This window comes from Rhipicephalus microplus, chromosome 3 (genome assembly GCF_043290135.1).
Source record: "Rhipicephalus microplus isolate Deutch F79 chromosome 3, USDA_Rmic, whole genome shotgun sequence".
NCBI classification, from domain to species: Eukaryota; Metazoa; Arthropoda; class Arachnida; order Ixodida; family Ixodidae; genus Rhipicephalus; species Rhipicephalus microplus.
The window spans coordinates 116,923,667-116,951,102 of NC_134702.1; the positions used below are offsets into that span (position 1 = coordinate 116,923,667).

Here is a 27,436-nt window from a genome sequence, read left to right on the forward strand (position 1 = left end):
TCTCCATTGGTTCTCGACTCTGGTATGGTGACAAGGCTGCACACATTTATGATATCGAAGCATGCAACAATCTCAGATACGGTGAAGACTATTTTTTGCTTTATTGTGGCGGACAAGTAGTAACAGCCATCCTTTAACGCATGCTCAAGTATGACTTTGAGGCGACATATTAGCACCAATCAAGATAATTTGCTGGCAGCTACCCTCTTATCTATTCCGTTCTCTTTTGTCCCTCCATATGATCTCGCATATGTGATGTTCGTTTTATCGACTGCCACTGTCATTTTACTCTCTTACTTTCACATCAATCTCTGCTTCTCGGTAACTTACAAGAGCGTATTCGTAAAGTAACCTGTGTGTCTTGCTAACAATTCTCAGATGTTCCTAACGTTGTGGGCACGTGGCATGGCTGGTTGTGAAAAATTTGAAGAACCAGCGAGCCACTTTACCCAAGCCATTGTGGCTTAAATAATTAAGCATTACATACTCTCAACACATACTAACGCAGAAGTCGTAAGCACGTACGGCTCCTATCCACTTTCCTAAACAAACCTGGAGAGCTTGAAAGGTTCGTTCATGTGTAGATGCGAGAAAACTATCGAGGTTGATACAAGGACGTCGAAGGTGGCATCAGGCACCTGACCGCACGGGTCATATTGTGCGTGCAGGGAGCGTGTTCTCATACTCCTTATTTGATCGAATAGTGGCCCACTTTTGCTTCGCTTAGCAGAGAACATTATTTATTTCTCCTTTGCGAAGGCATGTGATAATTTCCCAGCAAAAAAAAAAAACAAGACGCCGCATTCAGCACAGCATGGCAATATATTCCAGGCACTGTAAATTGATTTCACTTTTTATATACCAATATTATTTTGAAATCTATCTCCATAAAGAAATTCAGTATATCTCCGGAATACTACCATGATAGTTTTGTTTCGTTATACAACCCATACCGGTCACAAGCACAATGCATGCTGCCGTAACAGAAACCTTAAACCAGGTATCGTTCCACGTAGCTCAAAGTGCACTCCAAGAGAGCATAATTTGCTGGCCAACACGGACTGCCTCGAGGGATGCCAACACATGTAACGCTGTTGTGCTTATTTATACAAATTTAATTGATATATTTTATGCGCATATCCACATGCCCACCGTCAAAGGTGATTTACAAGCTCTCCAGCGGATGTCGCAGCAGTTTTCTGCGAGCTGTGACCCTGACACAACACATACCCCAGAAGGCATTCTAGGCCAGCTTATCTGCCGCATATTAAATACGCTTCCATATGGCAGGCGTCTTGTTAAAGAAATTTTACAGCTTGCAGAGAAGTCTTAAATCTAGCCAAAGGTGATGCGACCAAACCACAATTGTTAGGGAGCAGAAACTCCTGAGAAAGAACAATTTCGAGTAATGGAGTGCCGTTATGTTGTGCTTCGTTATCAGTATTCAACTGCTTAAGGCAACATCATTTTTTTGTGCTCGCAGGCGCCAACATTTCGCCAGACTGTGTTTGCAGGGAAACAAAACATACCGAAGATGGTACGCTGTACAAGATTTACCTCGATTGCATGCGATGGTGCTCCGTCTGACAACTCTCCACGTGGTTTACAAATTTTCTGAACGTTCGCGGATGTTGGTAAAATCTGTTATTTGTTATTATGTCAAACTTCTCGAATTGTAAATCGTAAAAGCATGAAAAAAATTCCCCCGAGCCCTTTTACTCTAAATAACAAAAGTATAAAAATAAATAATCAAAGTGCTAACGTTTCAGTTATACTGGCAAAATGGCGCGATTTTATAAAATTTAATTCAGTTCAGTTTGCGTGACGCTGTTACAAAACATAATATTCACCCTGTTTTTCCCGAAAAAATTGTGGATTGGATTTACATTATTTTGTGCGAAAGGAATACGAGCCACTCAGATTAGCGCACGTCTCTCAATTATCGGAATGAAAGAAGTCAGATAAAGATGAAAAACATATTTTCGTAACGTTGTTGTCATGTTTGTTTATTCTGCCTGAGGAATTTAAACACGCATCCTTGGCTCATATATGAACAACAGCAGAACAGCGATAAGTGCTGCCTACCAAAAATTGCATTTCCGAGGTGGATTCATGCGTGTTTCTTCACTGCACCCAAATGCCTCCGAGAACTCAGGCATGTTCCTCAGAGGTACGATGCAGCGAGAACGGAATCGTTCATAGAGTTTGCCTATGATGTCATGCTCAGCGCACCACTTCACACAGTGGTTGATGAAGAACAGTTGATCCGACGTCATGTTGAAACCCACCAGCTTGACGCTCTTGTACTTCTCGGGCAATGAAGCAAACGCCTCGTACGCTGTCCTGGTTCCCACAAAATCAGCTATGTTTTCGGAGTCCACTATGTCGTCTAAAACATTTTGCTGAGTTGTGGTGAGCTGCGAAAAATGGTCAGGTATTGATTACCATCGGTAGCGGGAATTCTGATTCAAGTATATAAACGAAATGTAAGAAAACAACTGCCAATTTTACCTAATTAAAGGAGCATCAGTACAGTTATGCGGGATCATTTTTTCTTACTTTATGACTGCATTTTACATTTATTCTGATGAGCTTTGTTGATTTTTACTGCCTAGACGTAGCGATCCTCGTTGCGTAGGAATAATTAGATGACATTTCAGATCCCACTTCTTTAGACTATTGGCCGTAAGACAGGTGAGCGCTACCATCATGGGCTCTTAGCTCGGAGTTTTTCAATGTTTCTGTATCGCAATGTAAATTTGTAAGACCATGAAACACCGTATGCAACTAACCCAAGCGTTTTCATGCGTATGCGTCTACTGTTACACAGCTCATTTAGTCGTTAAAGCTTGAAAACTCAAAGGGAAGCAAGTTCATTGTGGTGGTACTGAGACACTACCATAAAACAGTTTATAGCCAGCATCAATTTCTATAAAAAGCTGTTCGTGTAATAAATCACCGGAGGATAAGTGCCAAAAGCGGATTAAAAGCATTCGACCGCGAATTAAGACTCAGACAAAGAGAGCGTGAACGACAGCAGAAATACTATAAAATAAACCCTTATCTGGCAAAGTCCAACATTTAAACTCCCACCACGTTACCCGCTTTACATGTGAACCGTTTCATTAGCAATCCCAAACGAATTAACAAGGCTGTTTGGTGGCAGTATATAGCGGTGTTTTACAGTAAGACATATATATATATATATATGGGAGGGAAATAAAATGCAAGTGCATTGCCTTTCAGCACACTCATCGCTGTAAACTGCGCAAAGTTAGTCGTGTGTAAGAAACAAGAGAAAAATGACAGATCCCACGTACAGTGAAAATTGATGATATGCGAAGGACGAAATTGAAATGCTGATATATATCACACAAAATTAGCACAACGTTACGAGGTGGAAGTAAATTATGCCTTACATGACTTTCTTGTCATGACTAACATGTTTGGAGGTGTTGGTTACCTTCGTCATCTATTCAAGTCACGTGATACCAAATTTAGTATATGTGGAGCTACCGAAACGGCCATGAGCCCCCTAGGAGCGTGGTATGTTGTCATACTCTTGCATGACACGCGTGTCAGTATTATCATGTTTGCACCAGTCATATATTTCGTCATCCATTGACGTCAAGTAACATTAAATGTGGTATATGTAAAGCTAGCAAAACGGCCGCGAGAGCATTATGAAGGGCCCAATACACTCCAATGTAGCGTCAACTTGCGCGCACGCTGGGCACAGCGACGCTACTTTAGCAAACCCGAACACTCTTTAGTCTGACGCCAGCCACGACCACCGTCCGTCGGCGCGGTCCGACGGCAAAGGGCACGAAATGCAACATGCTACATTTTGCGCCAATGCATTACCCAGACAACACCGCGTCTCTTTCTTTTCGTGACGGAGGGACGCTGGGCGCGCTGAAACACACATTTTTCAAAGCAAGGCAGCGTGGCGTGCCTGCGAGTATAAGGCTGGACCGACGCCTGGCGGGGCAATGCCGGCGGGCACGCGCACCGAGTCACGTCGAAATATACTGTTGCCTTCACTGTGGCATGTAGTCATGTTCTCACATGGCACGCATCTCATGATTATAATGTTTGCACCAGTCACACACCTTAGTCATTCATTAGCGTCACACTATACCAAATTTGACATATGTGCAACTGGTGAAACGGCCGTGAGAGCTTAATCAGTGTTGCATGTAGACGTGTTGTTACATGACAGGCATGTCGTGATTGTCATGTTTGGTAGTGTCATTTACCTATGTCGTTCGTTCGCGTCACGTAATATCAAGTTTGGTACACGTGATGCTAGTGAAACGGCCACGAGCGCATCATGAGCGTAGCATGCAGTCATGTTGTTACATGACACGCATGTCATGTTTATCATTTTTCCACCAGTATCATACCTTCGTGATCCATTCACCTCTCGTAATACCAAATTAGGCATAAGTGAAGCTAGCGAAACGGCCACCAGTGCATTATGAGTGTGGCATGTAGTCATGTTATTACATGACACGCATGTCATGTTTATCATGTTTGCACCAGTCACATACCTTCGTCATCCATTCACGTCCCGTAATACCAAACTTGGTCTAAGTGAAGTTAGCAAAATGGCTGCCAGCGCATCATGAGTGTGGCATGGAGTCATGATTTTACATGACACGCACCCTATGATTATAATATTTGCACCAGTCACATACGTTCGTCATCCACTTACATACTGTAATACCAAATTTGGTACAAGTGAAGCTAGCGAGACGGCAGCCAGCACATCATGAGTGTGGCGTGTAGTCATCTTGCTACATGACACGCATCTCATGATTATCATGTTTGCACCAGTCACATACTTTCGTCGCTCATTCACTATTGTGATACCAAATTTGGTATATGTGACGCAAGCGTTACGGCCGCGAGCGCATCATGAGCGCGGCATGTCGTCATGTTGTTAAATGACACACTTGTCATGATTTTCATGTTAGGGCCTGTCGCTTTTGTTCGCCTTGCAATCATGCAATACCATACCAGTTTTGCAACATCCCATGTGAGCGAAACCCCTGCAAGAGCTGCAGGACTAAAAAATGTAAATCATGACATTCATGACACGTATGTCATCATTGTCATGTTATGACTAGTCAAAATACGTTCTTCATACAGTCATGTTATGCCATACCAAGCTTGATATAGACACCATTATCGAAATGCCCAGGAGAACTAGAATTCGTAGATAGATAGATAGATAGATAGATAGATAGATAGATAGATAGATAGATAGATAGATAGATAGATAGATAGATAGATAGATAGATAGATAGATAGATAGATAGATAGATAGATAGATAGATAGATAGATAGATAGATAGATACGCGCTAAGCCACCGAAAATTGCTAAAAATGCTTCGCATTTATTATCTCTTCTGATCCTTCTTTTCACTTGTCATCTGCTTTGCTTGCTTCGACATGTTGCTAGCTGGTGCACAGATGACGGCTTCGCTAAGCGAAGTTCTTCTGTGCGCATGTAATGGCCACACCTTGGGCTGAAACTGTCATGCTGTTAAAGTCTGGAGGCTGCAAAACTAATCGACTTGGGCAATTCACAGTGGCAACGGCACGTCAGCCTTTGCGCCTCCTGGTACAAATTTTGCGTTAACTGTTGGTTGCGCGCGCTACTCAGGTGGAAATCCCAGGACCAGCAGGGACGACCACATGATTGACATCGGCTACTAGAGAAGTGGCAGCCGTCCCAGCTGCTCACAAAAAAATTGTCTGCTCTCGAATATAAGGTAATGCTCCTTGAGTTATATTCGGGTGCTCACTGCATTGTTTGGACGGTCATGAATGTGTAGACATGCTCACCCAATCTTTCAACAGGTAATCTATATCCTGGTGAACCCCAAGTTGCAACGCTGCGCACAAGGCTCTAAGTAGTGACGACCAGTAGGTACTATCATGAGCAATACGACTTCGAACACGCGACCACATGGCTAATAGCCTCAAAACTGAGACAGCGTTATACGTGGATGGCGCTGACGAAAGATGAGGGGAAAGAAGGGCGCTCTTCCGCTTACTGTGGGCACTCTCGTTTCGGTAATGTTGCCGCAAAACGGCGGCCGAATGCATGTCATTGGCTGCGAAGAATGATAACGCAATACAAAAGAATTTCCACAAAAATAAAATAGGAATAGGCCTGGCGTATTAAGATTTCCAGTGAGCATCACCTATATATATTACAAGCATGGCATGTGCTTAATGGCAGGGTACATAACAGGGGATATCTTGGCTGCTACATATTCTGATGAGTCACTGCATCAGGCAGAGTGCTTTGAAGTGAAATCATATCTCGGCTAGCGGTCACCGACAAGCTCCCTCTTTGCAGCAACGATATCGAGGCGGGAGTGGGCCAACAGCTAGCGGAAGCGCAGAGCCCTTTCCACTTTGTTTCCGACAGCAGCTGATGCAAATCAGCCGATGTAGGGTTCGAGGCTATTCGACGCGTGTTCGAGTGTTCGAACTCATATTGCTTACGATAGTACAGTTGAGACAGTTTTGCGTATGAATCAGGATCACGATTCCCAACATCAGAAGAGTCATCTACTTACAACAGATTTATGCGACCTTCGCAAGCAGAGTGCTTTTTCCGTGTAGTCCTTTCTGAAGTCTTCCGTCCAATAACTAATCTTAATGTTATTAAGATCAAACGCACGCATGAACTCGTGGCCAATCACCTGTAATAATAACAAGACAGTGTCAGTGCACATCAATAGCGGCACATAAAATGTAATGTGTTAACGATACGTGGACCAGTCAGCAAAGAAATAGCTTTCGCTCACAGTACAACTTATACCAAGTTATTTGAGTTCACGTAAAAGCACCCCAGGTGGTCGTAATTTGCGGAGCCCTTCACTACGGCGTCTACTATACTCATATGGTGGTTTTAGGACGTTACATGCCACATATATTTGACCTATAACAAGATGTGGCGAAGGAAACAAAAGTGCTAGAGTAAAGACTATTGTAGTGACCATGACACGAATTTGCTGTGAACGCCAATCACACCATCACGCTTGTACGCTAGTTATTAATCCGCTTGCAAATTCAAGTCAATTTGCTTTGGCAGGAACGCATGCAATGCACAGTGACGTCCGAACCTTAAGTAAACAACTTTGGCGCCTTACTGCGCATAGCCGTAATGATTAGAGCGCTGATGGCCGAGTCATAGTAATGAACATGTAACGTTTCTTACATAGCAATCGGAGCATATAGGAGGTACAGCATGACTGCATGCCATAGTGGCGAGCGCAGATCATACGTGCACAACAAAAACCGACAGTTAATGAAAATTAGTGGATGCAAGTCATGCGCTAGCGGACACTGGGCCATGAACTGGTAACACTGTTCCGGGCAAACACTCGGTCAAACAAGCCTTCTAAACCGTCACTATATTCCCAGATAACGTTAATCACGACAGGTAGCAATTTCCCCACGATAGTTATCATTAACTAAGAAAACGCAGTTTAAAGCATCATATCCCATTACACAAGTGCAGTAGGGTTGTTGAATGGGTTCCCATTTCATTGGCATAATTTCCATTTCAATGAAGCTTCGTGAGTCCTACAAGCATGAAAACGTAAATATATCAACTGGGACATTTGCTGAAATCGTTAACCATGGCGGCATTTGAAATGCTTAAACTATTGATCCTGTTACCGCTTAATGCCAGTCGTTTCATCGCCTATATTGCAATGTTTTTAAATGCTAGCGACATTTGCAATAATACTTTATACGAGCTACAAGTAGCTACGCAGATTATTAAAAAAGCGCGAAAATACCGTTCAGACTTTGATGTACGATTGCGCAATTGTAAATTATAACTCAATTCAGCCATAGGTAATCATCAAATCAAGTGACTTTTTCTCTACTTGCATTGAAGTGCTTGAGCTATGCGTCTTCTATTTGTGCTACACTGTTCCGCATAAAAGAAGGAGGTGTACGTTTAGGAGTTGGTTTTGTTTGTAAAACATCATAATAAAAAGAACACACAATGATGCTAAGGAAAGTATAGCGGATAATACTGAAATATTCGAATTAGTTGTAATATAAATATGAAGAAAGAAAAATGCACAATAAAAAGACTTGCCCGGGGCAGGGGTCAAACCTTCAACCTTGAAATAGCGCGTCCGATGCTCTACCAACTAAGCTATCATGGTAGCCATCCCTAGGTCCATAATATAGGGTAAATACATGCCTATAAAAGTGGGAAAGTTAGTAGGCACCACCTGTTACCATCTTGACGACGATGGACATCATCTGGTCAGGGGTGTAGCCAGGGCTGGGAGGGGGCAACGAGGCCCGTGCCCCGCCCCCCTCCAATTCTTTAGCAATGGCATAAAGAGCGAAAAATTGCCGTTTTGAGGAAGTACCCTCCCAAAAATGAAGGTGTCCCCACCTCCCACTCTCGAAACAACTTCTGGCTACGCACCTGCTCCCGTTCAATAACTGCTGGCGGTGCTGACTGATGCTCCCGTGTTTATATGCACGTTTACACATTAGCAGCCCACGCGTCACAGAGCAGCCCACACAGAGCAGCCCACGCGTCATTCGAAGGTCGCAGGTTCAGCCCCTGCCCAGAGCATGTTATATTTTTGTTCACTTTTCTTTCTTTACAATTTAATTTCAATTACTTCTGATACTACAATATTATCTCCTATACCTTCATTAGTATCACTGTCTGTGAGTTTGTTGTAGGCCCGTGTGCTCAGATTTGGGTGCACGTTAAAGAACCCCAGCTGGTCTAAATTTCCGGAGCCCTCCACTACGGCGTCTCTCATAATCATATAGTGGTTTTGGGACGCTAAACCCCACATATCAATCAATCAATCAATCAATCAGTCAATCAATCAATCAATCAATCAATCAATCAACTGTCTGTGAGTTCTCATTATTTATGCTTCTCTCAAAAACAAGCCCTTAAGCGTTCATTTGCTTTCTTTATTTGTAGCGAGGGCCTAGATCTAGCAGACTTGGTGCCTTGAGACAGTATAAGAGGAATAATTAGTCAGCCACTAGATCGTAGTAAGATCACATTCTATACGTGACGCCGATAGGCAAAAAATAAAACGTGGCTTATCACGTTTCACGCTTTTTTTTTTTGGAATTGGCGTAACACGAAAGTGAAACGTCTTTTCGCACAGAGTGTTCATAGAGCATTGTTTCACCGTAAGGGCAAAGAAATAAAATGCTACAGCAACAAATTGCGATGTCATGCAAAGAACGACAAGCAGCTCGAAACTTGCGGCGCACACATCAAGAAGAAAGCACGCCTGAAATCAGCATACACACTTCACGACAAAGGCAGACAAACTACTGTCTCAGCACGACGCTTAAAGCTCGCTGTTCAAACGGAAAGAAATACGCACGAAGTGAATGCACAGTTTACGCAGGACGAGCGCGAACAACTGTCACAATTTTACTATTTGGTGTTTGAGCAGCACGCTTTTTTCGTAAGCGTGGGCGGCAGCAGGGAGCAAAATGACTTTCGTGCTATTTTTAACCACTGCAACTTCTAAGCAAACTTGCGATGAAAGCACAGGAAGTACAAAGCACCCGAATCTTGAGATAGGCGTGCGTGCGAGTGAGCCACCTAGAGAGCACCTGCACGCACTGTGACCACTCCATGTGCAGGTGGCGCGCATAGACACGCGCGTGTTGCGCGGCAGGACTACCATTAGAGCGCGAGTGCCTTCTGTGCGCTCTTCATGATGACTCCGAGCTGATGACTCCCAGCTGCACATGATTCATAGATATGGTTTGCGATGGTTCGCTCTGGGCTTAGTGGTTAGCGTCGCGCACTATTGAGCGCGAGGTTGCTCCTTCGGCGCCTCTTTCCAGAAGACTTCCTTCTCGTACTTTCTGTATAATCTGTATGTACACACATTGCGACCTCATATCCGAGATGGAAATACATCAGTGGAGCCGTAGTGAGCACCGGCATAAAATAAAACAGTCTTGTGGTAAAGGAGTCTCTCACACTTGCCATAATGGCAATAGTTGGTGCTGACTGACTCTTCCGCCTTTAAATGCGCGCATATACCATACAGAGTGGACGGGGAGATAGCCGCCATGGTAGCTCAGTTGGTAGATTATTGGACGCGTTATTCCAAAGTTGCAGGTTCGGTCCCTATCCACGGCAGTTTATCTTTCCGTCTGCCTTTTGTTCTTCCTAATACATTAAAATTACTTCCAACATTCGAATAAAATACCCCGTGCTTTTCTCAGCAGCACTTTAGTTCAAAATAATAGTAATCCGTATGTGCTATTGTGCTTTCCGGCCTGGTCAGTGCGCCCCACTGCTTTTAGAACTCGGTACACAGCGAGACAAAATTTACCGAGTAAAGCATACTGCTTTCTGAACCTAGTGTCACAAAAAATATGCGCCCTTACCATTCCAAGGCCACCATAATTGATTGCTAGTGGCACAAAAGGATATAGGACAGGACCACACATAATTCCTGTTGGTACTGTAAGTGTTTCCTCCTCCGGCGTGTAATAAGCGTTCACCTCGTCTTCTCTGTACAATGGAGTCGCCTTGTCGATCCAAAAATAGTGTGCGGAGTGAGAGAAGGCCTTTATCCACGTTGGGAAATATCTGTCCAGTGGCACATTTGGGTACGGTTCTGCGGCGAACGATAAACGATTATTTAATAAGATACACGTCCAGCCACGGCACACATATTGCATAAAAATCGGTGATTGCTGTCTCGTAATAAATATTATTGCAGTGGAATAATTGATATCAAAGGTTTCGCAGCACAAGAGGGAACTACTATATGTAGTAGACTCTATCCAGTCAAGCTATTGGGGACATGCTCTGGCATTATTGTCATATACTGGCTGGTATTTGGAGAACAGCGATTATTATTTCCTGTTCTCGCGCGTGATCTGGTTCAGTGCCTGGCGGCCCTGATATGTCATCGTTGTGCGAGTTTCCCCGTTGCGAAGAAATATGAATGGTAGTCTAGGTACAATCAAACCTAGTGGTAGTTTGCGCATTAACATCCATCGAGAACGTGGGTCAGCTACCAGAAATCAGGAGGTTCATTGACCATTACACGACACTGATGAGAACGAGTGACGAGAGTTCACTACGAAGGTATGTAAGAGATCTTGAAGTAAAGTACACACACGTCTTTCATCTACGAGACGCCCAAAATATACTTTTTGCCCCTTCTTGATAGAAACCGGTAGCTCGCACACCGTCTATTTGTGTAACGTTTACTCTTTATTCGGTGTCAATACCAAATTCAAGAATTCGTGGGTCTAACGAACTAATTTTCCTCAATCAGCACTCCACTGTAGTGTTAATGATTCGTCAACGTGAACTAAACGTTCAACAAGATGATGTAGTGCTCAGTGTACTCGGCTGGAGTGCCTAATCTTGTGGGTTTGATCCCGTAAGCTGCAATGAGATTACAATGAAGCATAAATTCTAGAGGCTCGCGTGCTGGTGGAGTCAATGCACGCTGAAGAAAACCACATGGTCGCAGTTTTCAGAGCCCTACATCAAAGCGTGCTGCATAGACATATAGTGGTTTGACGCGTAAGACCCCAATATTCTTCGTGTCATCGACCTGAAATAACACACAGGATTTTGAACTAAAGTTCATAGAACAAAGGCTTTGGCCTAAGACATTATAGCTGTTTTTTTTTAACGAAATTGCTTCTTTCAGGCATTCGCAGTAAGCAGAATCACTTAGAACATTTAGTCGACTTCATCACGACCCTATGTTTGTGATGACGCGGCGCAGTATACGCTCAATTATTGCAGCATATCACGCCAATATTCGTGCGAAAAAAACTTTTAAAGGTTACTTAATGACCTTTTCATTGTCTAAATCATGCTGCGACTATGAGACATGCCGAAGCGAGAAACTTCCGAAAGGCTCATATTCAGGAAACGTCCAGAGAAGCAAAAGCAAGAGTTTGCTGGTATGGTAGTATGAGACAGCTTTTCCAGCTAGCTGAAGGTTTAAGAACTGCGAGCGTGTTTTAGCCAGCACTTCCTGGGTTTTTCCGATTCATTGCTCTTGCTTTCAGCGATTGATTTTTGGGACGCGGAGTATATACACCTCGCAAAATTTATACATAAAACTTTGTCCCTGTTCGCTCGAGTAACAATAAAAGTCTACTCAAAAAGCCTCAGTGGTGAGCTTCTGCCGCGTTGTTGGTCACCCTGTAGTGTGTGCGAGTACCCAGTTCATCAGGATTTTGCGAATGGTCTACATTTCTTCTGGCACTCGCACTTGTATGTTTCTAGCATAAATAGTAAGGATCTTAGGTTTTTCAATGATTCAATAAACCACCTCAGACAGAGTTTCACCAACAGCAGGTAGCATGGTACACGGGATACACTGGTTGTTCCAGTTAGTTGGCTGCTGTATAAACTTTGCGTGGCCCATTTTGGGACTTCTCAGCGATTCTTGTTTTAACGGGAGTTATCATCTATAAGTGTTGCGGTGGTGAGCAGAAAAGCCGAACTATCACATGATTTCACCCAACACAACTTTGCCGTCGGTACACAGTGACATCCAATTTGTAGCCTCTGGCCAAGTATTTTAGTTGCATGCATCTAGTTAGTTGCATGCATTTAGTTGCTGCACTGGTGCCTGAAATCAACAGCTGTTCTTCGTTATCCGTGCAGCGTGTGTTGTGCTCGTGACCAAACATCTATTTTCGCTCAGCCAGCCACGCATTCCCGCACTGAGTGTCACGAAGAGCAGAAGGCCAGTGGGGCAGGACTCACCGACAGCCTGAAAACTTAAGCGCTGTGCAGCGCTGCAGGGGAAGTGGACAAGTGAGCACGGGTTTTAGAGAGCAATAGAGCTGTTGTTGAAAGGTAAAATGAAAACAAAGGCCCCTGGTGGATGCCTTCTTTCCCGGACCATGACACCACGCTTCGCACCCCCTCCTTGTTGAGTCACATCACAAAATTCTTCTTCGGTGACCTGCATGTGTGGAACGCTACTTCTCAAGTCGACTACCGTAGAGCCCGGCCTTGCTCTCTCGTACGTGTCAACCCTATCAGCTATGCACCGTGTCACCAAGTTTCGTCTTTTGTTAAACCACCATCATTCGTGGTGACAGAGAAGTATGGCGTACCATGTGGCTCCTCCACGTGGGAGTTAGCATGCGATAAAAAAACAAAAAAAAGATATTAAAATACAATAATAAAGGCGCGTGCACAATATTGCGATTTCGGTGGAAACTTTGTTGTCGAAACCAACGAAAGTAAAACAGCGGCATTTCGACTTCACTAGTGAATATCGGTAGTTCAAGCGACGACTTTTATTTATTGAAGTGTGCGACTTCTTATGGAGCTAGGCGATTTCTTCAGGAAGATTACTTTTATGCCTTATGCATAAATGCTTCCTCTGGACGTCCCAAAGGAAAAGACGTTTCACTCCTTCTGCAGCGGGCAACTCGTCGAAGGCAGCGCGAGACATTTTTGAACCGGAGAGTGGACGAAAGTCGTCTGCTACTCAGTCAGAGCAAGTTGTTCTGTGGAGCCAGTTCCTCGCAGCGCGCGCGTCCACTCCTCGACTCCGCCCCTGGCGTGACGTGTCATCCGCGTCACTTGTCACTCTGCCGCGTCTTCCACGAGCGAAATTTTCCAACTCTGCCGATATTTACTACAGCGTCCAGTCGCCGCTGTAGAAACCTGTGTTAGGCTCGCGCGGCGGCTACTGCTCCGCTCTTGGAACACAATCGCTTGCATGTGAAACAGGCTTTACAGTTCTTGTCAAAGGATAGAATTTTGGCAAGAAAATTCACAGGAGGGCATGCCTTACATATAGCAGGCAGTTTCGCAGCCTTGTAAATCAGTGAAACAGCAAGTATCAGTCTATATCCTTAAAATTTTGATGTCGCACTTTAGTCTGTGAGCACTGTTAATCAGTTGTTGTATTCACGCCAGTGGCTTTACCGAGGTCATCTCCATAGCTCGTGGCAGTCGTAGGCGCCCGATTGCAAACGAAGACGTTATTACTGGAGCATTGTAATCGAAATAAGATGAAATGTCGGTTAGGACGGAACACATCACGACGAGCAAGCGGCTTTAACTGTGCTGCTCTCTCATTAATTTAATGTTACTTATCTGCAATTAACTAATGAATTGACTAAAGTAAACCTAATCAAAAAGCCTCAAGTAAGAACGTAGTACAGACAGTGATTCAAGATTGAAATATTTTCAGCACTTAACAGTACTTATCATAGACAATTTCTGCGAATGGGGACTCTTTGATGACAGCGCAGCGGCTCTGCCGGAGCAGATCATGAACCCTACACAGCGACACCCGTACATGACAGAAGCATTCTTCAAGAGTTTGTGTATAAATGGCTCGGCAGAGCACGCAGGCTCACAGACGCTTATATTCTGAGCCATATGCCCAAAATCGCAGCGCTGCCGTTCCTGCACCAATACATCGTAGTTACGTTTCCACAACGCCGAAAACCATTTGTATATAAAAGTGCTAACGGATGTCACGTTCCGTGCATGCCATATAAAGCAGGCAAATAAAGATGAACACTGACTGTATATCGCTTCGACGAACTCTCCATCCAATCGTCGTCCTGCACTTCCTACGTATGCCGTGATACCGTTCAACGTGTCGATAGCGTCGGCTGCAATCTCGCGGCTGACCCAGCTTGACGAGTTCAACTGATTCGCGAAGGCGTTGCGAATTCTGGACACCATGCGCTTCGTCTGGTACACCATGCGAGGTGAAACCACTGTTAAAAAAGAAAAAAACGTCAGGGCACATGCTTACTCAAGCCTTGTCGACCAATAGTGCATTGCATATTTTAGAATAATATTCTCGGAATAAATAGTAGCGAAATATAGGAAGGTTCACCACTTTGAGGACAATCCGCCATACCTTGTTATGTTTTTGTCCTAATTAGGCATATGGCTGTGACTTTGGAGGAGATGGAGAGCCTGCTATTTTGTGCCTCACCGAGCACACAATTTATGAGGCCTAAGCCATCCGCTACTCCATGATGAGAAATTGAGTACCAGATTTGTCAGCTAACGGTTGCTACCTTGAACTGAGTCTAAAGCCAGCAGCATTCAACAGCAACCCTACTCCGTGGCAGGTATCTTCTTTTGACTGTTAGAAAACACCTAGCGTTAGTATCTGTTCATATCATTATTTTGTTTAGTTATTTGGTTTTATACAATACTGCAGACAGTAGTCCAAGCCGGGGAGGATGCACATGCACAGACACAAAAAAAATATCAAGACTTTCTGCGTAGCAAAGCTGGCGAAGATGGTAATGAATTCCACGCTGTGATTGGTCGAGGGAAGAATGAATATTTATATTAATTAGTTTTTGCGAATGCAGGTTTGACTCAATGGCTGTGCTTGTGACGTGAGCCTCGACCGATGAGTATTGGAAAGTAATCGTCCGAGTTTATTCCGAGCCCATTAATATATACTCAAGATAAGAAGTATAAGCGTGCCTGTTTTCTTATTTCATATAGTTGCTCTAATTCAGCAAACTGTAGCATATGTGATGATGAATAAAGGCGTCTGAAATGTTTGTAAATGTACTACACTGCTAACCTTTGATCTTTCTCAGAGTCTTTCTATGTTGATCTCTGTATAAGGAACCCAAACAGCACTGCCGTAATCTAAGAAGGTCTAATAATTGTTTTATATGTCATCAACCTAAGAGAAAAGGAAGGATTCGCTCAACTTGAGTTTCAGCAAGCCTTTTTTTTTTTGGGGGGGGGGGGGGGGGGCTATAGAGCATATATAATTTATATGGCTTGATCAGTTAAGACGAGAAGTTAACGTGATTCATAAATATTTGGATGCCTGAACTTCTGCGAGGGGGTTATCTTGTTGATTGATTGATTTGTGGGGTTTAACGTCCCAAAACCACCATATGATTATAAGAGACGCCGTAGTGGAGGGCTCCGGAAATTTTGACCACCTCGGGTTCTTTAACGTGCACCCAAATCTGAGCACACGGGCCTACAACATTTCCGCCTCCATCGTAAATGCAGCCGCCACAGCCGGGATTTGAACCCGCGACCTGCGGGTCAGCAGCCGAGTACCTTAGCCACTAGACCACCGCGGCGGTGGTCTAGTGGCTAAGGTAAGTTAACGTTTAGACAGTAACTTGTAGACAGTAAGTAAAATCTTGTAGACAGTAAGTAAGTTAACGTTTGTTCAATTTGTTAAGTGATGTTCATGTGGACAGTTTTCTGAAGGTTTATTACTATTATTCATTTGTTGCGCAATTCTGCCAATTTATTTAAAGTGCTGGTAAAGGTGATTGGATTAAAGACAGAATTTACAGATGTAAACATAACGCAGTCATCTGCGAATAAATTCAAATGAACTGATTGGACCGGTACGTGTTGAATGACATCATTAAAGATGTTCAACAGGAGTGAGCCCAGAACGGTCCCCATCGGATCTCCTGAGTACACATCTAAAAATCGCGAACTGGACTCGTCTATGTTTACGTACTGTTTTCTATTGGTAAGGTATGTATTAACCAAGTGAATAATCCGCGAAGGTAATCCAATTGCTCTAATTTTAAAGATAATAGCCTTTCTTGGGGACCTTTGATGCAGAAATTATGGTCTGTCTGTCTGCATATTTGTCTGTCTGTCTGCCATTACCGGTACACTAAACGGCACCAAAGTGGCGAAACGATACTCCGAATGGCCGAGCCCATTCGCAGCGCCCACGAATATTTCTCTACATTCAACGTTCATACTTGTGTGATTGTCAATTAAAAAGCAATTATTGCGCATATCTGAGGCACCATAAAAACACGTCAATATTCTGTATGTGTCTCGTACTAGGAGAAGCATACAAAATTATAAGGACCATAGAGTTTATCACGTTGCGCTTACTAGGCAACGCTTGCACGAAAAGGCAAGTGCTTGCAACCCTTTGCTAAGACGACACGGTGGTGGCACCTAGCCGCCATGCGTTGTACACCTTATCACCTCTAAGACACGTGCGCAGGGCATGCGTGCTTCGTTTTCCAAGATAACTGCCAGATAGCGCTCATGTTTCACGTGTGACGTGACTTGATGCGCTCGAGGCACTCTAACGCAGCGCCTCCAGAATACCATTCACCGATTTTCTTGTGCAGAGCATCAAATAAACGTTTTGTTTACTCTCTTCAGGTGCAAGGCTGTCACCTTCCGACGACATTCGCAGTGTAACATGCAGATACGGGGCCAATTTTTTTAATAATAACTTTGAATACACCCCTCTGTCAAACGTCTTGGAAGTGTATTAAAGTATTAAATCAATCTGACCACCTTTGTCAAACACCTTAATAAATTCATTAACTGTTGTGAATATTTGAGTCACTGTGGAATATCCATGCCTGAAACCGTGTTTTTCCTCAGGTATTACATTTTTTTGTGCTAAAAAGATCATTTTTGTATTTTGCTAATATATGCTCAAGCACCTTACACGAACACGAAGTCAGGGAGATAGGACAAAGAACGTTTTTAAAAACTGCAACCTCTTTTGCGACGCGCCAGTCGTCAGGTAACGTGGCCGTATCGATAAACTTCTGAAAAAGTATTGCCAAAAGAGGAACAACCTGTACTGCATATCTTTTAAGGAACGCGTTTGGAATGTTATCCAGTTCTGCAGATTTTCTAATGCCGAAGTGCAGGGGATGCTCAATCACGCCTTCAGTAGATATACTAACGGTGTTATTTTCATTATCCTGGAAATCTTCGGAAAGCGACTGTGTCATCGAAGAGCATGGTATCGTAAAAACGCTTTGAGAAAAAAAAACATCTTGAATGACTCCGCTATTTTTTTTATCGATAAGAATTTTTGCGAGAATCCTTTTGGGAAAAAAACTGCCAAAATTTGCGAGATTTTCAGTCGCAAAACGACCGAGCTTAACAGTAAAGTAGCGCTATCTCGATTCTTGTAGCTTCAGCTTTAGATCGAGAGTCAAATTAGGTATAACAGTCCTGCCGTAGTTTTGTTTTCTATAACGTTTTATTTATTTTTAATAGAATAATTTCTCTAGTTATTTATGGTTTATCTCGACCGATTCTTTTCATTTTATCTGGGATAAGAGTTTCAATGCAGTGCTGACAGCATCTTTTGAGTTTAGTCCATAATGTGTTGACGTTGTCATCGCAGAGAGAAAAAAGGGTGTCTTCTAAATGGAGTATGAAGTTTGAGATATCAGCTGCATTGTAGGTTTTACCTTTTACCACTTTAGGACTACATAAACGAGAATGACCTCATCTTGAGGAGTTCCGGTTCTAGGGTGTAAAGTGGCCGCATATACGCAAAGATCTCTCTTCATGTCGGAGAGGCAATAACGCTAACCACCGTGCGTCCACCATGCTCACCAATAAACTCATGAATATGACTTGACACATCTCGTACTTATGGCGACTTACAGAAACAAGTGACGAATAATTTCAATGCGGTTAGTATTTGTCTGATAGCCCGGTGATGGCAGGTGGGTGGTATTCCTTGCAAGGCATCGCCCCTTAACTGAGCGCCACTGCGTCTGCGTGATCGCCCCGACACGAATGCGTCGGCAGAACAGCTGACGCACAGCCGGCACTTGTCTCCTACATTGCTTCAAAATGTCGTGTAAGCACAACATGCTGCAACAGCTGTTTTCAAATATCTACTGAAGTGTCAAGCATTGGTTACCCACACAACACTTCCCTAAACTGAGGGCCGAGAATTCCAGTGCAAGAAGACTATGCTGTTATCGCAAAAACATTACAAAAGCTTTCAATGAAGTATTCTTCTCCTAAACAGTTTTTTTTACCGCGTATCATTTGCAAGTGAATACGCCACCGGTGAAAAGAGAGGTGGTCGACAAAAAAGTAATTGTATTAGTACTGTATTTAGAAGATGAGCTGTAGAAGCTGAACGAGTCACTTGAAGTTGTCGTTGTGTATTCGTGTGGTACCGAAAGTTGTCGGGGTTTATCAATTAAAGCTGATGCTGTACGCTGAGTGATGCAAATACGTCATTATTTTCGCGCGAATTTTCATGCCTTATCCTCTATTTTACGTTATTAGGCTGGCCGTATCCGTAAATACTAGTCATTATATCTGACTCCCGAGAGAACCACCACCATATTTATTCACCAGAGTTTTGAATACTACTTCAAAAGACCAATGTATTATGTTACAGCCTCAATGCAGCGCCAATATATTCTCTAGCAATTAGAAACTATTTCCGTTTGCTTTTGTTTCACGCCGACCTCCCGCGACGTATACGCTCAACGTAACAAACGCATAGAAATAGCCGATGAGTTCGCAACACAGGAGGTTGCAACTAATCAGTTTAGAGTAAACGTCAAAGCAGGTGTGTGACCACTTGAAATTAGCAAACCTCTGGCACTACGGACACTTGGACGCCAACAATGTCAAAATTGAGGGCGAAAGGAAGAAGTTCGGAGAGAATAAAAGCGTGAGAAAGAGGGTCATTTGGGGGTCTTAGCCATCAAAATAGAATTATGGACTTTCAAACAGTAGAGGAAAGACCAGGCGAGCTACGATCCATGATAAGTTGATCGCTGATAAGCAGTCAAGTAGTATTGTACAGTGCTAAGAAAGTGCAACAAAACTCTCTACTTAGAGCTAGCATGACGATAGTTATAGCGCGAGAACAAAACGACGACACAGAGACAAGAAGGACACGAAAGACACGAGCGCTCGTGTCTTTCGTGTCCTTCTTGTCTCTGTGTCGTTGTTTTGTTCTCGCGCTATAACTATCGTCATGCCATACCAACTAGCCCAAGCCGCCACACTTCTAAGTTAGAGATAGCACAGCAGCCTAGCATAAAATGAGAACTTTCGATTCAAATGGAGATGCTGGAGTAATCCCAACCGTATCTTTACCAAAAAAGCGTGATAAATAAATCGTTAAATAGAATAAAAAGAAGAGGTCTGCGGTTTGGCCTCCCTGGCGACCACCTGCTGTGGTATACACTTCCTCACCATAGCAGGGTATTGCACCCTGGTGAAGTTCTTGGTCACTACCTACATGACTACAGCAATTAGCCCTTGGCCCTAAGTCCGCAGCGGCTGCGAAGCAACTGTCAAAGGTGGTGGTCAGACCTGCCACGCAGCGGAGGGTGTTGAGAATCTGGGTACGGAACGGCAATCATTGGAATCTGAAATTGGTTACGTTCAGCTCTAGAACGCTCTCTATTGACACTAGTCACGCTGTGCTATTCGAAGAATTACAGTGTTAAATAGGATTTAATAAGGGCTCAAGAAATGTAGGAGGAAAAGTGAGAATTCTACCGTAGGGGCGGGTTTTTTTTTTATACAGAAAAATACCGCTGGCCACACAGAGGAATGCTATAGGATCAGTAAGAGGGTGGCAAGTATCATACTTGAGTTTATCAAAAGGTACAAGCTCGAAATAGTAAAGGCCTATGCGTCTAAATCGAAACATGATGATCGAAACATGTTGAATGCTTCTATGAAGACGTAGAGTGAGGCATTAATAAAGCAAATACGCAGTATACTATTCTGATGAGCGACTTTAATGCCAAGGTAGGCAATAAAAAGGCCGGAGATTATGCAGTGGGGATTATGGCATCGACTCTGGAAATGACCCAGGGTAGGTATTAGCAGAGCTCACAAAACGTAATAATTTACGGATATTGAATACCTTCTTCAGGAGAAGGGCTAACAGTAGGTGAACATGGCGAAGCCCTAATGACAAGATTAAAAATGAAACAGATTTTATAATGTGTGTACACCCAGGCATTGTAAAGGAAGCAGAAGTAGTTGGCAAGATCCGATGCAGTGACGGTAGATTGATAATTGCACGTATTCACCATGAGCTAAAAGAGTAAAAGCATAAACTCTTGCGCAAGAAGCCAATCAATGTGCTCAAAGGAAAACTACATGAATTCGCAGTTTTGCTTCAGAACAGATTTGAGGCTCTAAACGAGGTAACCGACGTTAGCGTTGACACAACGAACAATAAACATACTAGTATCATCGAAGCGTGTGCCATGGAAGTAGGAGGATCAGTCACTAGACACGACACTGGAAAACAATCTGAGGAGGTAAATATTTTATCAAGGAACAGCAAACCGTAAGAGCTTCAAACGCAACCGACTATATGAAGCTATTGCCGCTTTCAACGTTAATCAAAAGGCGCAAGCTAGCCGAAACCAGAACGTATAACATGAAGAGAACCGAGAGAGGTGTAAAAACCGACAGGAGCCTAAAAGCTGCGAAAGCAAATTTGTGCATAGGAAAAAATCACAAAGGTATGCATTAACAAAAACAACAATATCAAAACCAAGATGGATAGGAAAGTTGAGGTGGTAGAGGAGTTCCACAGAGAGCTGTACAAATGCCAAAACTACCAGGATAATATCATAAGAACCAATAATAGCCCAGATGAATTCGACATTCTGCAAGTAACAACAGGGTGAATAAGCAATGCATATAGGCAAAGCCGTTGGTGACGATAAGTCAACAGCTAACCAGCTAAATGATGGCGGACAAAATGTGTAAGAAACACTGGTCATCTTATACACGAATTGTCTCTTGACGGGAAGGGTACCAGAATCTCGGAAGCATGCCAACGTTATTTTAATCTATGCGAAAGCAGACGCCATGGGCTTGAAAAACTACAAGCTGATTATCTTAGTTTCCGCTCTCTACAAACTATTTACAAAAATAACAGCTAATTCAATTAGAGCGAGATTGGAGTTAACTCATGCAAAATACCAAACAGAATTTCACACCGGCTACTCATCAACGGACCATATTCACTATAAATAGGGTAATACAGTAATCCGCGGAGTACAACCAGCCCAATTACATAGCTTTCAAGTGTTTAGAAAAAAATCTAACAATTTTGAGTACTTCGTATTCAACTATGGGAGAGCACTGAGCCGTCCCGCTAAAAGAAACTAAGCTTCCATAGATTACGAAAAGACTATTGAATAACTCGAGGCATCAGCAGTATTGTAGGCGCTACGGAATGGGGTCATCGATGAACCCTACATAAACATACTGGAAGAAATCTACAGTGCAGACACAGCAACCATAACTCTCCATAAGAAAAGCGACAAAATGCCAATAAAGAAGAATGTAAGGCAGGGAGGCACAATCTCTTTAATGCTATTCACCACGTGTTTACAGCAGGTTTTCAGAACCCTAGATTGCGAACAGTTGGGAATAAGAGTTAATGAAGATTATCTTAACCTGCAATTCACTGTTGACATGGCCTTGATGAGTTGTTCAGGTGATGAATTACCGCTCACAACTACGAAACTGAACACAGAAAGGAGAACAGTAGGTTTGAAAATATTATGCACAAAACTAAATTAATGTGCAAAAGTATTGGCAGAAAATAGTACTTTTCGATAGGTGGAGAGACAGTAGAAGTTGTTAAGAAGTATGTCTAACATTATCTGTAGCCACGGAACCTAACCATGAGAGCAAAATAACTTGAAGGATAAAGATGGGGAAGGTCACATTTAGCGAGAATTTCATAAATAAGAATGGCAAACTGACCCGTCCATCAAGAGAAAGGCATATAATAGCTGCATCTGACTGGTACTTACCTACGATGCAGAAACGTGGAGCCTTACAAAGAGGGTTCAGCTTAAATTGAGGACGACGCAGCGAGCGTTATCAAAAATCGTAGGTGTAACTTCAAGAGACAGGAAATGGTAGAGTGGGTCAGGGAACAAACCAGGGTTTAAGATATCATTGATAAAATCAAGAAGAAGAAATTAACACGGGCCGGGCACGTTGCACGTAGGCAGGATAACCGCTGGTCATTAAAGTAACGGACTGAATTCCTTGAGAAGGCAAACGCATGAAGGGGAGCTGAAGAGTTAGGTAGGAAGATGAAATAATCACTTCCCAGGTATAACGTGGCCGCAGAAAGCACGAAATCGGATTGATTGGAGGATCATAGAAGAGCGCTTTATCCTGCAGTAGGCGTATTCAGGCTCATGCTGATACTTTACATTGAGCACAATACAGAGCTCACCGCAGAGTCAAGGGCTCCGGCAAACATCGAAGTAAAGGCCGCTGTCCCTACTTAGTTCGCCCTAAGCTTTGACATGAGCATAGAAAAAAAAAGAAGAATCAATACATTGAATTCAAAAAAATTCTGAACAAACAGCCTACTAGTGTACACACAAGATTTACACACAAACAAATTTAAAAGTTTACATAACACATTCGAAGAATTGAAGGTCACTTTCGAAGAGACGCAATCAAGCGAAATTGGCTAAATATTCAAAACCTGTGGTACACAACATGCATGCGGATACACCAACATACACTGTACACTAATGCAGTCAGAATTCAAATTTACGAACGAATTAATTAATGGTCGAGGCAAGAACTTTGACTAATTAACTATCAATATGTATACCAAAGGTTAGTAATAAGTTCAATTTTTTTAATAGTCTGCTCTGCTCACCATGAATCTCCATTAATTTGCAAGGGCATCTATCACATTAGGTATAGAAATTTGAAAAAAAAGGCAGCATACAGTGACACAATTTTGTGTATGTTGTTTAGGAAAAATTCAATGCAAATTGGCTGTTTGTGACTGCTTTTGATTCAGGCATAGAGGCTTATTCTACACAATATTTATGTCACCGCTTAAGATATTGCCTACGCTCGTTTGAGCAACATTTCTTCACACATTTCACTATTCTCAATATTTCATATGGGTGTCCAAATTTGAAAGCTTCGAAATCAGACATAAATGAAATGCATAAAAAAGACAGCCTTCGCACAGCCACAGGAGATTAACGGTCTCCACGCGGACCCCCTTTCGATAAACAGGCCCTCATCTACAGGGTAAAATTGTGCACAGCTGTAGAACTTGTTTTTATTCATCGTCGGTCACGCCCCGTACAGGTTGTAACAAAATACTCGTGGGCAAGGCGATGCGAACATTTTGAGATGTTGAAGACTAGAAAAAAAAACAAGTCGTCAGAGCACTTCTTCGACTATTCGTATTTACAGAACCAAATTCATCGTCGCTAGGATTGCATAATAAGCTTGGGTGAATGCCATCAGCAATGACCACCATGGTAAAGTAATAACGAGTGCTATTGCATCTGGTACGACAGGCACTGTATAATCGACCTAAATACGCGCGTAATCGCTGCACATGCTATTATTGTACAGGTTAGACATAGCTACGACTGTTTCTTCAACCTCTGCCTTTAATTATTTACCGTAATTCAGAAGGTTGCCCAGCGATGACTAGCGACCATAATTTTTTCACCATTGTGTGAAGGCGTTCGCAGGGCGCCCATAATAGTGACTCTTGTAGATGTTCTCTGTCTAGTGGCCCCATTGGCAGTAACGGCCGTGGATCTACAGAAGCTAGGGTGTTAAAGCTCCTTCACATCAGAACTATTGTCAACGCTTTCTAAATCCTGCTCAAGTAGCCTTTTGTGAAAGAAGCATTCAGCGCGTAAAATCCCCAAATCTCATAATAAAGGGTCAGAGGGAAATCTTTCAGATACCCAACTGAAGGTATTATACACTAAAAATTAAATACCTATATTTTGGGGGGCCAGTACTAGTCTCTGGTCTTTTTGATATTCATCACGTTTGTAACTATTGAACTGTTGATGTTCATATTCTGGCTCCGCCCTCTCCTTACAGTTGTTCTGTCAGCCAGCTCACGTGTGGAATCATTTCAAAGGCAATCTGAGCGGGATAAAGTATGTGCATATACATACCAGTATGAAAGTAGTGGGTTAAAATTGCCAGATTCATGACGTCTTTCACATGCTGGTAGCAAACGTCACTGGCTGGCTTGCCGCGTAAGAAATAATACTGATCAGTGACTTCCACTAGCTGCCTGTAGAAGGTCCAGGCGACCAGGTATCGCAGCCCTTTTAGGCCCACACTCATGGATTTGAAGAGCTTTACGATGATGGCGATTGCGTATGGACGGCTCATAACAGAATCGTATTCCGTATAGGTGCCATTGGTGTACTTGTAAAAAAAGGTGATCCACTCATCTGGTAAGACAAAGAAATGTCGATTAGCGTCACTGCAGTCATAAAATATGCATAAATGAAATTCAAGGTACTAGGGCGCTATGCAGGATGGCCCCAGCTTCTCGGGCAGACGAGTTCACTCCGAATTCGATTTACGGCGGCTATGGCTACAAGATGATGATGATAAATTCTTTTATTACGGAAAAGGAGGAACTAAGGTCACTGAAGGGAGCGGACTGATGATTAGCTCGTAGCCTCAGGTTTAGCTGGGATCACGATGTTGTCAGGTGCTCGACTACAACGAACCTCAGAAGCCGCGCTGATTATTCTAAAGCAGACCTGGTGCAGGCATTAAAGCTTGAAATTGAATTTACGCAGATCTTGTCAGGAAAATAACACCTGAAAAGGCTTCTTTTATACGATGGGCTCATTTTTTCACTCACTGACAGGATAAACAAATTAAAGAAGGCGCCACTTCTTTGGAAACACAACCCAACTTCGTCAACCATCTTTGACGCGATTACAGGTTGCATGGTAACCAATTGAACGCATTGCGCTGAGGAGTGGATTGAATTTTTTTGCACTGGTGAGCGCATCCCAAAAAGCGTTTCGTCAGAGCTCGGACAGATCCTGAATTGCTCTAGGTCAGGCGATCCTGCATGGCAACGCGCTATGTCCTAAACATGTGAGCGCTGATTTTCAAAAGTGTTTAGGAAGCTGGGTATCATATGAGAATGCAAGAAGCACAACACAATTTGTTTAGAAAAAAGCAAAATCGTATTGGCCTTAAAATTTAGTAGGCGCTATACTCTGTAAAATATATAAAGAATGCAGATAAAACATAACTGGTTAGAGAAGATGATAATAAAAAAACAACTAAATATAGAATAATAGCTATTTTTAAGTTGTGAATTGGCAACGAAAACCTGTTGAAATAAAAATCTTTGGCAGTTTTTGAAAATGAAATAAAAACATACACCTACTTGCAGTAACGTACGGTTTTGTGGATTCACCGAGTTTTTCAAAAGGAGTGTACGTCAAGTCCTCAAACGGTGTGATGGTAGTTACCTCGATGGCTTGTACTACAAAAGAAAAACAAGACAGAACAAGAAAATAAGTGCAAGTGTTTTTACTCATGTGCCTTTCAGAGAGATGATACAATGCTTTCTGTTCTGAAAATGTGGCTCTAACACTATAAATGTCCGTGTAATAATGCCATTTACCCACAGGTTGGGTGTCCTAAGTGATTTCTAAGTTTTTTCTAAGTAAATTGCCCAAAACGATGTTCTACCAATTCTTTTAAGTGGTTAACTGGTTGCAGCTATGCTTGGCCTTCTTCAGTTTACGTGGGTGCTCAGTTGTTTCACGTAAGCTATGCCACATCCGTGGGCCTTGCACACACTTATTCCACCTCCTTTAGACTCGAGAGCACGAATGGCACTTGAGAAATCATTGTGTCAAAAGGGCGTTTTTTTGTCCCACATCAATATTAGTCATCCTTCTCGCGGAAATTTTCTTGCACTCTCGTCGAGCACCCGGCGGTTCGCGGTTCCGACCTACAAGTGAGTTATCAGTGTGACAAAGCATTTTCGATAGGAAAGTCGCTATCGCCTAGTTTTCAAAAAAAGTAAACCAAGGCAAGTCGGAGGATGATTAATGTGGGACGAAAAGACACCATTTTTCCTTATTCTTTTCTCTTTTTCTAGGAGTGAGCCAAACGCTATATGAGAGTGGTTCTGTGCCATCACGAAATCAATGGTCAATGCCAGTGTCGTAGAAATCAGTTTACCTGTCAATTACCTCATCTTCACTGAAGTACTTGACTCTTAGTTTTACGTTGATATTTGACAAATCGCAAAATATGTAGTAGCGTACGGCCGGTGTATCACTGTTCACGTTGATGCACCCATTTTTGCACTTGGTAGCCTATATTCACCCCGAAAGCATGTCACCGAACTAGACGTTGATACAGCATACGGTAAATCTCATGAAAGGTTTGCATAAAAAAGCTAATTTCATAAAAAAGTGGTGATCAAAATGTACCCTTTCAAAGCGTACGCGGTCAAGGAAAAGAAAACCGTGTGCGTTCTTAATAATTGCGCGGCCAAAGTTCTCACCTCATTGTTACCTAAGCTCATAATACACTACTACACAGTGGTCAAAGATCTAAGGGGGCAGAGTTCGAAGCTTGATCTTTGAACGTGAGAAGCAGTTATCTTGCTGGCTGCGTGTCTCTCTCCGAATTAAACTGAATGCTGGCTCGACATTCGATTCCTGATGCTGTTGTTAACGCAGCACATCTTTTAGACTGTTCCATCGCCCATATCCCTTTCAGTCACGAATGATGATGTGCTGTCGGAAAAGTGTCAAATTCGCGTGGCATATTTCCAAGACACTCAGC

The 27,436-nt window shown here is 42.9% G+C and overlaps 1 protein-coding gene across 3 annotated transcripts in view; it reads right to left on the reverse strand.

Annotated features, from left to right (window-relative positions):
- Positions 1-1,977: 1,977 nt before the first annotated feature.
- Positions 1,978-27,436, reverse strand: part of LOC142803889 (membrane metallo-endopeptidase-like 1) — a 48,866-nt gene continuing 23,407 nt past the window's right edge. For 2 of the 3 annotated variants that reach the window (XM_075890164.1, XM_075890162.1), the window contains 6 exons: positions 26,019-26,117; positions 24,772-25,056; positions 14,584-14,781; positions 10,438-10,670; positions 6,597-6,722; positions 1,978-2,417 (listed from right to left, as the gene is read on the reverse strand). In XM_075890164.1, coding sequence (XP_075746279.1) covers positions 2,082-2,417; positions 6,597-6,722; positions 10,438-10,670; positions 14,584-14,781; positions 24,772-25,056; positions 26,019-26,117 — 1,277 coding nt within the window. In that variant the 3' untranslated portion in view covers positions 1,978-2,081. The remainder of the gene's footprint in view (positions 2,418-6,596; positions 6,723-10,437; positions 10,671-14,583; positions 14,782-24,771; positions 25,057-26,018; positions 26,118-27,436) is intronic. The other variant, XM_075890163.1, reaches the window with a different exon arrangement.